The 14,168-nt window shown below is 46.4% G+C and overlaps 1 protein-coding gene across 5 annotated transcripts in view; it reads left to right on the top strand.

Annotated features, from left to right (window-relative positions):
* Positions 1-466: 466 nt before the first annotated feature.
* The window catches only part of LOC127000413 (serine/threonine-protein kinase BRSK2-like), a 65,675-nt gene continuing 51,973 nt past the window's right edge, over positions 467-14,168 (top strand). For all 5 annotated transcript variants that reach the window (XM_050864122.1, XM_050864120.1, XM_050864119.1 and 2 more), the window contains exon 1: positions 467-549. In XM_050864122.1, coding sequence (XP_050720079.1) covers positions 485-549 — 65 coding nt within the window. In that variant the 5' untranslated portion in view covers positions 467-484. The remainder of the gene's footprint in view (positions 550-14,168) is intronic.

The following is a 14,168-nucleotide window of genomic DNA, read 5'->3' as shown; positions in this document are numbered from 1 at the left end:
AACAAAAAAAAAACAAGCATAGAAAGTGAAACAGAGAGAAAGGTAAAGAAAGAAGGCAGGAAGGAAAGAAAGATTAAAATAGATAACAAAAGAGTAAAGAAAGAAGGGAAAGAGATAAAGGACGAAGGCGGGAAGAAAAGCAAGATAAGAGAGATAAGAAAACGCAGTGATTCTCTTTTTCTCACCTGGTAAAAAAGGAGAGAAAAATGAAGATAAAAAGAGATAAAGCAATCCATCACCTCTCTTCTTCTAAACTGATAAAAAAATAGAATGCCGGAAGAAAATGAAAATAAGATAAAGCTTTGCAGGAACTATCTTTCTCAACCTGATAAAAAAAGAAGACTGGAATGAAGCGAGATAAGAAGCGATAAAAGAAAGCAGTAAGTCTCCATTTTTATAACCTGGGCGTGTTTCCTTATCTCCTATTTTTACAACCTAACGTGTGTGTCCTTATCTCCCGCAGGTCGAGAGGGAGATAGCGATTATGAAGCTTATCGAACATCCGCACGTCCTCGGCCTCTACGATGTGTACGAGAACAAGAAATATCTGTAAGTATTCCTCTGAGGTTTGTTACATCGTCTACTTACCGTACTGTCATGCCCGTCTCCCTTCCTTCTCCTTCTTCTCCTCCTCCTCCTCCTACCTGGGTCTTTATTTTACTGTCCTTGCACGTTTACAATTCTACGATGAATACGAGAACAAGAAATATCGGTAAGTATTCCTCTGAAATTTTGTTGCGTCGTCTACTTACCGTACTGTCATGCCCGTCTCCCTTCCTTCTCCTTCTTCTCCTCCTCCTCCTACCTGGGTCTTCATTTTACTGTCCTTGCATGTTTACAATTCTACGATGATTACGAGAACAAGAAATATCTGTAAGTATCCTTCTGTTGTTCGTTGCATCGTCTACTTACCGTACTCTCATGCCCCTCTCCCTTCCTTCCCCTTTCCTCCTCCTCCATTGGACTTTATTTCACTCCTTACATGTTTAGAATTCTACGACGAGTACGAAAACGAGAAATATCTATAAGTATTCCTCTGTGGCCTATTGTATCGTCTATTATAATCTCCTTCCCTTCCTTCACCTCCCCACCGCCCTCCTCTCCTACTCTACCGTCATGTCCCTCCTTCTCCCCCTCCTCCTCTTCCTTCCTTCCTTGGTATTGATTTTACTACCCTTGCATGTTTTTTTGTTTTGTTTTCAATTAAGGACAAGATGCAGACTGTTTTGAGTTAAGAAAAAAATACATCAGTTGTTGCTGTCTTCTTTTTTTCTTGTCTTTTATCTCTTTATCTTTCATTATCTTTTCTCTATCTCTTATTTATCATCATCTCCGCACTCTTCTTCTTATCTTTTTTTTACACTTTTGCCTTCTCCCTGCGTGCTTTGAAAGATAAGATAGTTTTTGTTGTTGTTGTTGTTGTTGTTGAGATAAAGTACATCCGTTAATAATACTCCATTGTTGTTGTTTTATCTCACAATCTTGCGTTACCTTTCCTCTGTCACTTTCATCTTTTTCTCCTGTTTCTCAATCTCATTCCTTTTTTTTTTCTTGTTCGTCGTCTCTGTTATCATTTACGAATCGTCTCCAATTATTTGTATCCATTTTATCGTCTTCTGTCGCTCTCACTCTTTGCTGCCCGTCTGAAGTCCGTCTCTTTGCCGTCTTCTCTGTCTTCTCTCCCTCAGTCTTCATCCTCTAGTATGTGTTCACTCTCTTTCTTTTTCATTCTTCCATTTTTTCCTTTCTTTCTATCTGTCATTCTTTCTTTTTTATCTTTCTATCTTTTCCTCTAACTCATTCTTTCTTTCTTTTTCTGTTTATTCTTTCTTTTTTCATTCTTTTACTACTATTTTTTTTTTCTTTCTCTTTCTTTTTCTTCCTTTCCTTCCTCAGTCTCTGCTTTAACGATGGTGTGTGGCTATACTGTATTCTGCCAGTCTGTTTGTGTGTGTGTGTGTGTGTGTGTGTGTGTGTGTGTGTGTGTGTGTGTGTGTGTGTGTGTGTGTGTGTGTGTGATTTTTCTCTTTCCGCTGTCGTCTTCTCCCTGCATGCTTTTAAAGATAAGATAGTTTTGTTGTTGTTGTTGTTGTGATTAAGTGCATCCGGCATTGATACTCCTTTGTTGTTCTTTTATCTCACTATCTTGCATTATCTGAAAGGTTTATATATAAGGGGAGATTGTATTATGTATTCTCTATTCCTTTTTTTTTTTTTTTTTTACAGTAAAGGGCAAAAGGGCAAAAAAAAAAAAAAAGTGTATAGATGAGTTGTTTTATTTTGTATTGTATTTTGCGGGTTGGTTGCTCTCACCGTATTGCCCCGCTCAAGGGAAGCTTATGCACATTCCTGGCGTCGAGGGAGAAAGTAAAAAAAAATACACACACACAAAAAGTTTCGACGTGTTATCAGGATTCCTATTAAAGCTGTGAGGTGCAAGGAGAGGATCAGTAACCGGCGAACACACACCCACCCACACACACACACACACACACACGCACACGCACACGCACACGCACTGGGATCATCCGAAATCATGCAAATTTTAATCAGTAAATGGCCTCGTAACTTATTTTAGTCGCCGTGAGATACTTCAGGATTATTCCGGGGTGTAAATTAATAGTTTTTTTACAATGAGATGGACTTTAATACCTCCCATCCTCCCCCACCCCCTCACCCCCCCACCCCTTGAAGGAAGTCAATATATGCAGGTGAACCGTTCATCGTCACCATTTCTTTCTTTATTTCCTTTTCTTTCCATCTCCTTTGTCTTTATCTCTGTGCCTGTCTGTCTGTGTTTTCTTTCTTTCTTTTGTTCTTTTTTTCTTTCTTTCTTTCTTTCTCTCTGTGTCTGTCTGTCTGTATTTTTCTTTCTTTCTTTCTCTCTGTGTCTGTCTGTCTGTATTTTTCTTATTTTCTGTCTCTTTCTCTCTGTGTGTCTGTCTGTCTCTGTGTTTTCTTTCTCTCTTTCTGTCCTTCTTTTTTTGTCAGTATCTGTCCGGCTGTCTATCTGCCTGTCTGTCTGTCTGTCTGTCGTTTACCTTTGTATGCTCTAGGTATTGTCAGGATCTCGAATATGTACCCAGAACACACACACACAAAAAAAACACTTATATTAACATCAATCTCAATTTCGCACTGCTCTTTTGGTAACAACTATGGCTCCTGTGATGAAGTTGACCAGCCTCTTCTATTCTCTAGCGTTCATCGTCATCAGAAACTACATAACGTAAATGAGACACAGAATAAGCTAATTAACTCCTCTGTCATCTGTGGCCCTCCTCGGCGCGGCCTGACTTGGCGGTCCGTCTTACGTTATGATCCATTTAGCGCCGCCTCGTGACTCCATCCGCGCGAGTAACCGAGCATGCAGCCTCTTGGTGTAGGGAGGGCCCACTCGCCTCGCCTCGCGCTGCCCTTCTTCATCAGTGCTTTCTCCGCCACCACCTCCGCCTCCTACTTTGCCTCCCTCGACTCCGACTCTGACTCATCCTCGTCCTCTTCTTCTTGCTGCTCTTTCTGTTGTTCTTGTTTCTCTCTCTTTTCTTTTTTTCTTGCTCTTGTTTTTTTTTCTACTTGGTTTTGTTCTTTTTCTCCTTGTGCTTTTTCTTTTTCTTCTGCTTCCTCCTTCTCGTCTTCTTCGTCATCGTCCTCCTCTTTCTCCTTCTCCATTTCATCAGCATTCTATCATCATCTTTTACTTCTTCTTTATCTTCATCTTTCTCTTTTTCATCTCCTTTTTTTCTTCCCCTCCTCCTCCTCCTCCTCCTCCTCCTCCTCCTTCTCCTCCCGGGCAGCCGTCACCAAGAGCTTGTAGGACAAATGGCGCTATTTGGCGTAATATCCTACGCCTGGAGGTCACGGCGAGTCTTTTCTCCGAGCCCCGACGCTACTTCCCCACCCCCTTCGATCCCCCCTCCTTCTTCCCCCACGCCCCGTCAACCCCCGCCCCTTGCCCCCCACCTTCCCCCCAGCCCTACGTCCCCCGCCTTCCCGCCTTCTTCCTCCACATCGCCCCCTCCATCCCCTTCCCTCCTCCACCCCCCTACGCCGCTCTCCCCCCTCCCCCATCCCTGAGTGTGTTCTTATTTGCGAGTTTGTCTCCTCTGTGACTGCCAGGTATAAGAGGGGGAGGGGGAGGGAGGGGAAAGTAGTCTTGCATCCAGGTGTGAGAGAATTTGCCTTTTTTATTTCTCTCTCTCTCTCTCTCTCTCTTCTCTTCACACTTTTCTCTCCTTTACTCAGCAGAGCTAACACGTCATGCGTACTGCAGTGGCTTTTTTTCTCCTCCTCTTTCTCTTTTTATCTTCTTTCTTTCCATCTTCATTATAATATTTTTCGTCAGTGAAGTGTTTGTTATTTTTAGCGGTCCTCCTCCTCCTCCGCCTCCGCCTCCTATTCCTTTCTCGCTTTTCATTTCCCGGAATAGCGTCGCTTTGTTGTCTAATAATTTCTTTCTTCATTCTTTTTTTCTCTCTCATACTTACTTCGTTGTTGTCTCAAGAGCAACACTTTCAACTTCTAACTTTTCAAAGACGCCAAGCCAGACCATTAATGTCCCCCCTTGAGTGTGTACCTCCTCCTCCTCCTCCTCCTCCTTCTCCTCCTGCATCATCCTCTCCTCCTTTTCTTACATCTTCTCCTCCCTCATCTTCCTCCTCCTTCCCGACTTGTATTTACCTTCCTTAAAATAGCTTGTTATGCCTCCGAAAACTTTATCTCGGATTCGTTTTCACTTTATTCACACGAGCATCTGTTGACACACCCAAGGCCGCTGCGTCGCCGCCTCGCCCTTTGCAGAAATCTTTGGACTGTCTGGCGGGTGAGTGGGTGGCTGGTTGTATGGCTGGCTGGCTGGGTGCCTAAATGAATGAACGGTTTGCTGTCTGGGTGGGTAGCTGAGTGGGCTGGTGGGTGAGTGACTGACTGAGTGTGCGTTTCTTTGAGTGGATGAGTGGCTGGTTGGGGAACTGGGCGAATGGCTAACTGGTCGCTTGGGTGGGTGGCTGAGTGGATGTCTAACTGGCTGAGTCTGAGTTTCTTTGACTGGAGGAGTAACTGTCTGGGGAACTTAGAGAGTGGTTGACTGGATGCTTGACTTGTAAGCTGGATAAGTGACTGACTGGCTTGCTGGGTGTGATTTCCATTGGATGGCTGAGGGACTGACCGAGTGGATGACTGGATGAGAGACTGGCTAACTGGGTAAGTTGGTGGTTGGCTGGGTGTGAGTTTGAGTGGATGAGTAATGGTTGAGGGAACTGGGGGGACGGATGAGTGAATGGCTGGGTTAAGTGGGTAGGTAGGTGGGTTGGTGGGTGGGTTGACTGGATGAGTAACTGGTTGGGGAACTGGGAGGACGGATGAGTGAATGGCTGGGTTAAGTGGGTAGGTAGGTGGGTTGGTGGGTGGGTTGGTGGGTGGGTAGCAGAGTTTCGCCTTTCACGAGGACATAATTGAGAGAGGGAAGGCGTGTTGACGAGCCAGAGCCGCGGCCATGCATGCAGACGGCTCGCCTTCACTTCATTTAGACACGACCTCGCGAACTTTACGTGTTTGTGTTTGTACCCAAAGGACGGAGGGAGGGAAGGCGGGGAAGAGGGAAAGAAGGAGGGAGGGAGGGAGAAAGAGGGACGAGGGTGCGCCGTGCCTCAGTCAACACGGCTTTTATAGACTCTGTAAACTCTCACCGCTCGTGTGCTTGGATCCCAAAGCCGAGGCGGAGGAATGATACGAAGGGGTGTTGAAGCCTCGCCCTGTGTTAAGGAATGGGGGGAGGGAGGGGGAGGAGGGAATTGATGAAGGTCCTGTGGGTTGAGGATGAGGGGAAGGGAGGGAGGGGGAAGGAATGAAGATGATGGAAATAATTTTGGTGGAGGAGTGATGATGGCCCTGTGTGCTGGGGGAGAGAGGGAGGGAGGGAGAAGCAGTGAAGATGATGGAAATACTGTTTTTTTTTCTTCAGCTTCTTTCAAGTTTTAAATGTAGTAAACAAATCGCCCCAAGTTTTATTTATTTTTAATTGTATTACTTTCTTGACAGGCAATAGTTTTCAGAGAGAGTTTTTATTTTTTGAAAAGATGATGGACAGCAAGACTACTTTTGAATTTTTAATTGTCTCACTTGCCTAACTTTCTTTTTCCGAAGTTTTTTATCTCGGAAAAATAACGTAGCCATTTCTGATGCATTCATGTCAACTATTTATTGTTAACTATAAAACGTTTTCCTTAGTGAAGAACTCGTCATTGGGAACTATGAGGTAGAAAACAAAACCATTAAACATTGAAACATTTCGTAATAGTTTATCTACAGCGTGAGTGGGTACGTCCAGATCAAACAGATGAGCCTTTGCACACACACACACACACACACACACACACACACACACACACACACACACACACACACACACACACACACACACACACACACACACGGATCCTCGGACAAAACAAACACGGCTCATCTGGGTTATGGAGATGCAAGGGCCTTCGGGGGGCTGTACTTCGTCCCGGCCCTTAACAATAGTCTAATGCACCTCACCTGTACACACCTGGCGGGACACGGGGCTGCGCGGCAATATGTTTCTGGGGTACGATTAACATTTCCGGCCATTAATATGTATTTGAAGTAAACGAGTTACCTTAATACGAATTTAGTGTGTTGCGAATACTACACGAAATTGTTAGCGAGGAGAGGGAAAAGGAGGAGGAGGGAGGGAGAAGGGGGGAAGGAGGAGGAGGAGGAGGATTTAAGTTGAGAACAATGCAGAATATGTACCCAAGACTAGGATTTATTTGCAAACGAGACTATTTTAAACACACACATACACACACACACACACACACACACACACACACACACACACACACACACACCGTTATTTGAGAGTGAATGTTTCATCGATGCTAACCTAACAAGGACGAGATGGGAGGAGGAGGAGGAGGAGGAGGAGAAGGAGGAGGAGGAGTAGGAGGAGGAGGCTCGTACCATCACATTAATACGCCAATGGGAGAACGATGGAAGTAATTTGTGTGTGTGTGTGTGTGTGTGTGTGTGTGTGTGTGTGTGTGTGTGTGTGTGTGTGTGTGTGTGTAGGTGTAGGTGTGGGCGGGATGTGCTCACAGGTAAGCGCTGGGGGCGGGCTTCCAGGTGTACACGATGACGCACGAACACACATATGAACAGAGGTATTTAGAGCAGCTGGATGCCGATGGATGAAGATTTGGGTTGAGATGAAGTGGATGTGTCTAGCATGGATGAAGAGGAAGAGGAGGAGGAGTCAGGGGTGGATGAAGGTGTCGTGGATGCTGTGATCTGGCTGAAATTGGATTGGTCTTTTTGGATGTGGATGGAGGTTATGTGGATTTGTCAAGCCTGGATGATCGGGAGGTGGAGGAGGCCGGTGTGGTGATGCTGTGGTCTGGCTGGAAGTGGTTCGATCTCCCTGGATATGGATAGAGGGAGATGTGGACGGATATGCTGTGGATGTGTCTAGTTTGGATGAAGGGGAGGTGGAGGAGTCTGAGGTGGTGGATGCTGTGGTCTGCCTGGATGTGGATTGGTCTTTATCTACTTGTAAAACGTCAGGATGGAAGTGGATTGGTCTTTCTCTACTGTTAAAACGTCAGGATGGAAGTGGATTGGTCTTTCTCTACTGGTAAAAGGTCGGGATGGAAGTGGATTGCTCTATTAATAAAAGGTTCCCCTCAATGAGTAACCACAAGACCTTTCCTGAAATCACGTTGTAGCGGCGTTGACGAAATAATTACTATGCGTCTATTTCTTTCTCTATTTTTACAGCAAAGGAAGCAGCTCAATGGCAAAAATAAAATGAGAGAAAAACAAAAGCCCGCAATTCCCTGCTCCCGTCTAAGAGAGTATTGATGAGTGGCCAAGAGAGAGGTCAATTTCGGGTGGAGAGGTGTCTTGATACTCTCCTCTTTGCTCTTTTCTCTCCCCAAAGACTGAAATACATGGGGAACATATACACACACTTACGTTATACTGAATCACCATCACACTTAGGAGATGCGGCTCGGCTGGGTGGTAAGGGAACGCACCACCACCACCACCACCACCACCAGCTTCGTACTCTCTCATTACTCCCTCCGTTTAGTGCGCCGAGAACCCATGATGATGATGATGAACAAGCTATTAACGGACCTATTCATATCGCCACCCCACTCCTCCCTCCCTTCCTCAGCCCTCCGTCCCTCTCGCCCTCTCTCCCCTTTTCATTTCTTTCCCCCGCCCTCACCTCAGCTAACGTCAAGTACCTCCCGCATTTAGGTCCATTGAAGTGTTTTGAGGCGGTAGATATAGATAATGGAGCATTTATTAAGAGGACAAGAGGCCGTGGAGGGTGAGGAGAGGAGGGGAGATGGAGTTTGGTATTATCAGACGCCTCCACCCCTCACATCAACTAATTACGAAGGCCGAATAGGAGATCAATCGGGTCCTCATTAGTATTTTTCTATGCTCATGGTACAGAAGAAGGGTCAAACTACCACCAGGGCCATAAAAACTACCCCTGGAAATGCCCAAAACTCCTCCGAAAACCTTGTCAAAATAGGTGATCGTGGGCACCGAAGTGCTTAAGAATATGGCCCCATTTAGTCTTGCCTCCCCCTCGCCCTAAGTCCCTCTCACAGCGATAGAAATGTTGATGTAATGTCGTGTTTGTCTTCGGATCATGAACACGGTATAATGCGCTTCGTTCCAGAGGGGTAGAGCGGCAGGGTTAGCGAATTTTGACAGCGAAAGAAATGTTGATATAATGTCGTGTTTGCCTTGGGATCATCAACACGGTATAATGCGCTTGGTTCCGGAAGGGTAGAGCGGCAGGGCGAGCAAATTTTGACGTTGTTATTACGTTCCGCTGAGACGTTAAGATTAATCAAAGTGAGGCGGCTGCTGGCGGGGTCGTGTTCGCTGTTTTGCCGTTGTGTCGCCTCCCGCGTGGCCGTTCCTCAGGGCTCGCCGCTGCTCCCGAGGCGGTAAGCGGATTGCACAGGCGGGAAGGGTGCTGAAGCCTGCCTTTGATGCCCTTCCTTTGTGTGTGTGTGTGTGGGGGGGGGGGGGGGCCTGCAGCACAATGCGGGGCCCTATACCTCCCCTTCCCTCCCGAGGCCGTGATAACACAGGTGGCAAGTGTGGCAGTGTTGTCACTTCTGTCAGACTCACTCACGCCCCTTTCCACCCACTCCCCTCGTCCAGACCCTCCGCCGCACAAACTGGAACTACTGAGGCGAGGGGAGTAGCGCACATGATCGGATTGCGACGCTTTGTTGACACGGGGGAGAAGTACAGAGGCGTGGCGTCCTTCATGGAGTCGTTCCATAACCACCACCACCACTACCACCACCACCACCAGGATGTGACGGTCTAGAGGCAGCGGAGGCATTGCAGACCCAACCGCCATCTGACCCACATTCCCTTCCTTTAATGCTGCATATTTTCCTCTCCTTCCGGCCGTTGTGCAGCTCGCCTGGTACTGACGCGGCCTTTAGCGAACATTTGGCCCACAGTCGCCGCCGCGCACTTCCCTCCTGCCTGTTCGACTCCTGCCTTGCCTTCCCTTGCCTTCCTTCGCTTTCCCTTGCTGGGGTGTCGGCGCGGCAAGATCACTACGAGAAACACACGATGACGCTAAGAAGATAAAACAATTGAAATGGAGAGAAGAAAAGAGAAGATCAGGGAACGGAAAAAAAGAGATGAGATGAGAAATGTATTGAAATGGAGAGAAGAGAAAGAAAGGGAAGAGATGGAAACGGAAAAAAAGGGTAAGGGGAGGATGTAGTACAGAGTAGAGAAGAGAAAAGATAATAAAGAAGAGAAGGGAAAGGAAAGAGAAAAGAAAAGCAGAACAGAAAATTGGAGAGAAGAAAGAGCTGGAAAGAAGAGAAAATAATAATACAAACCAAAGTGGAGATGGAAGAAGAGGGACGAAGAGAAGAGATACATGTCATTCTATATTAAACTTAGTCCTTTCTTTTTCATTACTGTATGTTGATTCGTTACAAGCTCCTTCAGTACATTTCCATCCTCTTCCCACTGTCATTTAATACTATTCGTGACGGCTGTTTGATGCTGACGTTCTTCTGTAAGCTGATTAGGAGTGCATGTGTATACGTTCCCTGTAATTGGAGAGCTTCATCACTCGTATATTTCCTCTTAAGAGTCGAAATTGTAACCTATAACAATACACATTACTCATCAGTATTTCTCAGTGGCCCAGCGTCGTCAAATTATCGTACTTAGCGCATTCCATTTTCGTAGTTTATGACCGATAACATTAGCAAAAAAGAACGAAAACCATCAATATTAAACAGTTTTAACACTAACTCTAATTTTCTATCGTTATTTGTGTGGTTGCGACAGTCTTGGAGCGTACACGTTATAAAGGCAATGTTCAGAGTACGACAATTTGGCAACACTGCAGTGGACGGTAACAAGAACCATAATTTCCTCGTAACAGTCGAAAATGAAAACAATGAAAGGAAACACTTATTATTATTTTTCACGGCAACTAAGAACCATATGAAAAGCTGTCCATATGATTTTCTGGACACTCATTTCTTTATTTCTTTTCTTGGAGCAGTGCCTAGCGGGGGTTTTTTGTAGTTTTTTTTTTTTTTCCTTGAGCTGTCTCCCTTGCTGTAAAAAAGTACTCATAGCATATATCATCACTCGGCAACATCATCTTCCCGAGGTGAGGCTTCCTGGGGAAACGACAACCATAAACAACCTGATAAGCAACCAAAACAACCATCACGAAGAACACTGGATAGATACGTGGCAACATCTTCCTAAGTTAAGTCTTCCTGAGGGAACGACAACCATAAACAACCTGATAAGCAACCAAAACAACCATCACGAAGCCCACTGGATAGATACCCGGCAACATCTTCCTGAACTGAGGCTTCCTGGGCGAACGACAACCATAAACAACCTGATAAGCAACCGAAACAACCAACACAAAGCCCACTGGATAGATACCCGGCAACATCTTCCTGAACTGAGGCTTCCTGGGCGAACGACAACCATAAACAAACTGATAAGCAACCAAAACAACCATTACAAAGCCCACTGGATAGATATTCGGTAGCATCTTCCCGCGTTTAGGCTTTTGGGGAGACCGACAACCACAAACAAACAGATAAGCAACCAATATGAAGCTCACTGAATAAATACCCGCCGCACAGCAATCAAGTCTCGGTCCAAGCGGAGAACTTTTGCAATTAGAGTCCATCCGGTTTACGCCTTACTGGAGGTCCGGCGTGGCGGGGAAGACGTATTAATTAATCTCCTTGATGTCCTCACTGCCGCACCTTACAGTCCTCCAGCCACGCCGCCACCACTGGGAGCTGCCCGGTGTCCTAGTGAGGCTAGTGAGGTGTACTGGTGCGTGGGGTGGGGGGGGGGTGCGTGCTGGCGTGGGTGGAGGCGTGTAATTGCATCGGATGTGTTGCCCCGGCCTACATGCGTTGCTGGAGGTTGTACTCGTTAAAGGGGTTGGGGTGAGTGACCTGAAGCGGGATTAAAGCGGGCTGAAGCGGGCTAAGGTGGGCTGAAGCGGGATTAAAGCGGGCTGAAGCGGGCTAAGGTGGGCTGAAGCGGGATTAAAGCGGGCTGAAGCGGGCTAAGGCGGGCTGAAGCGGGCTAAGGTGGGCTGAAGCGGGCTAAGGCGGGCTGAAGCGGGCTAAGGTGGGCTGAAGCGGACTAAGGTGGGCTGAAGCGGGCTAAGGTTGACTGAATCGGCCTGAGGTTGGCTGAAGTGGGCTATGACTCGTATTATCAAACGCTTCGGGTTCTTTTTAAGGCCACAGAGGAGATACGTCGGGCTGTCATGAGTGTTTTTCCCGTTCACAGCAGCGCGGAAGCCTTGCAAAACTACCGCCAGGGTCATGAAACCACCCGTGGAAACCCGGACAATTTCTGCGGGAGCCTTCCGATACCCTACGCCCCTGTCCACCCAGTAGTAAATGGGTACCAGGTATTAATCGGGGGTTGTGTCCCGTCTCCTGGGATCTGTTCCCTTCTATAATTCCTTTCCCTTCTGTCTCTCTCCTGCATATGACCACAGACGTTGCGCCGACTAAACTTTCCAACTTTTTCTGCGAGAGCCTTTGGAAATAGATGTCAGAAGGCTCCGAAAGGTTTAATGATGCGGAGCTAAGGTTGTCTGGAGTGGGCTAAGGCTGGGTGAACCTGTGGGGGGTGGAACCGTCGCCCCATGAGTCAAGGAATGAAGACTGACGGGCAGGAAGCGGCCGTGTGTGTCCTGTCAACGTTTTTTCTCGCCTCCTCACTTCCGCGTGGCGTCTGAAATTTCATCTTCTTTTTACCCTTCCTATCCACAGTAACATCTGTCTGTCGTGTTTATCGGCAGTCTGGAATCTATACACACAAAATTTTATTGATTTCGTGAGTTATGGATTGATATTGAAGAACTTGCATCTGTTTTATGAGCGAATGAAACAAACTTACAGAAAAACACGTTAATAAGCTTATGCACTTCACCATCCGTGTTGAGCTGACTTAGGAAAGTTTGGCCTAAGTTTGCTGTGAGGCGGAGCACATGGCGAGGGCAGGGTGGGGGCGTGGGAGAGGGGGTGGGAAAGGGGAAGGCGCGGCTTTATGTCAGGCGGGAAGGACATTAAGAAGACTCACTGGGCCATATTCTTAACCCTGTCATCGCCCAAGCACACATATTTGACAAGGCTTTTCCAGGAGTTTGGGTAATTTCTGGGGTATCTTCACGACCCTGGTGGTAGTTTGACGAAGCAACTGTACGTGAAAAAAACACTCCATTCTAGACTTTGGAAACAGTTCATATGAGGCGAAAGCATCTGAGGATACCGACCCATTTGACAAGGTATTCCTAGGAGTTGTGTTATTCCTAGGAGTTATGTTATTCCTGGGAGTTGTGGTATTCCTAGGAGCTGTGGTATTCCTAGGAGTTGTGGTATTCCTAGGAGTTGTGGTATTCCTTGGAGTTGTGGTATTCCTAGGAGTTGTGTTATTCCTAGGAGTTATGTTATTCCTGGGAGTTGTGGTATTCCTAGGAGCTGTGGTATTCCTAGGAGTTGTGGTATTCCTAGGAGTTGTGGTATTCCTTGGAGTTGTGGTATTCCTAGGAGTTGTGTTATTCCTAGGAGTTGTGGTATTCCTAGGAGTTGTGGTATTCCTAGGAGTTGTGGTATTCCTAGGAGTTGTGGTATTCCTAGGAGTTGTGGTATTCCTAGGAGTTGTGGTATTCCTAGGAGTTGTGGTATTCCTAGGAGTTGTGTTATTCCTAGGAGTTGTGGTATTCCTAGGAGCTGTGGTATTCCTAGGAGTTGTGTTATTCCTAGGAGTTGTGGTATTCCTAGGAGTTGTGGTATTCCTAGGAGTTGTGGTATTCCTAGGAGCTGTGGTATTCCTAGGAGTTGTGGTATTCCTAGGATTTGTGGTATTCATAGTTGTGGTATTCCTAGGGTTGTGGTATTCCTAGGAGTTGTGTTATTCCTAGGAGTTGTGGTATTCCTAGGAGTTGTGGTATTCCTAGGAGTTGTGGTATTCCTAGGAGTTGTGGTATTCCTAGGAGTTGTGTTATTCCTAGGAGTTGTGGTATTCCTAGGAGTTGTGGTATTCCTAGGAGTTGTGGTATTCCTAGGAGCTGTGGTATTCCTAGGAGTTGTGGTATTCCTAGGAGTTGTGTTATTCCTAGGAGTTGTGGTATTCCTAGGAGTTGTGGTATTTTTAGGAGTTGTGGTATTCCTAGGAGCTGTGGTATTCCTAGGAGTTGTGGTATTCCTAGGAGTTGTGGTATTCCTAGGAGTTGTGGTATTCCTAGGAGTTGTGGTATTCCTAGGAGCTGTGGTATTCCTAGGAGTTGTGGTATTCCTAGGAGTTGTGGTATTCCTAGGAGTTGTGGTATTCCTAGGAGCTGTGGTATTCCTAGGAGTTGTGGTATTCCTAGGAGTTGTGGTATTCCTAGGAGTTGTGGTATTCCTAGGAGCTGTGGTATTCCTAGGGTTGTGGTATTCCTAGGGCTGTGGTATTCTAGGGTTGTGGTATTCCTAGGAGTGGTGGTATTCCTAGGAGTTGTGGTATTCCTAGGAGCTGTGGTATTCCTAGGAGTTGTGGTATTCCTAGGAGCTGTGGTATTCCTAGGAGTTGTGGTA

This window comes from Eriocheir sinensis, chromosome 18, assembly GCF_024679095.1.
Source record: "Eriocheir sinensis breed Jianghai 21 chromosome 18, ASM2467909v1, whole genome shotgun sequence".
Classification (NCBI taxonomy): domain Eukaryota; kingdom Metazoa; phylum Arthropoda; class Malacostraca; order Decapoda; family Varunidae; genus Eriocheir; species Eriocheir sinensis.
Note: the sequence above shows the minus strand (reverse complement) of the source record. Positions and strands in the feature narration are given on the sequence as shown.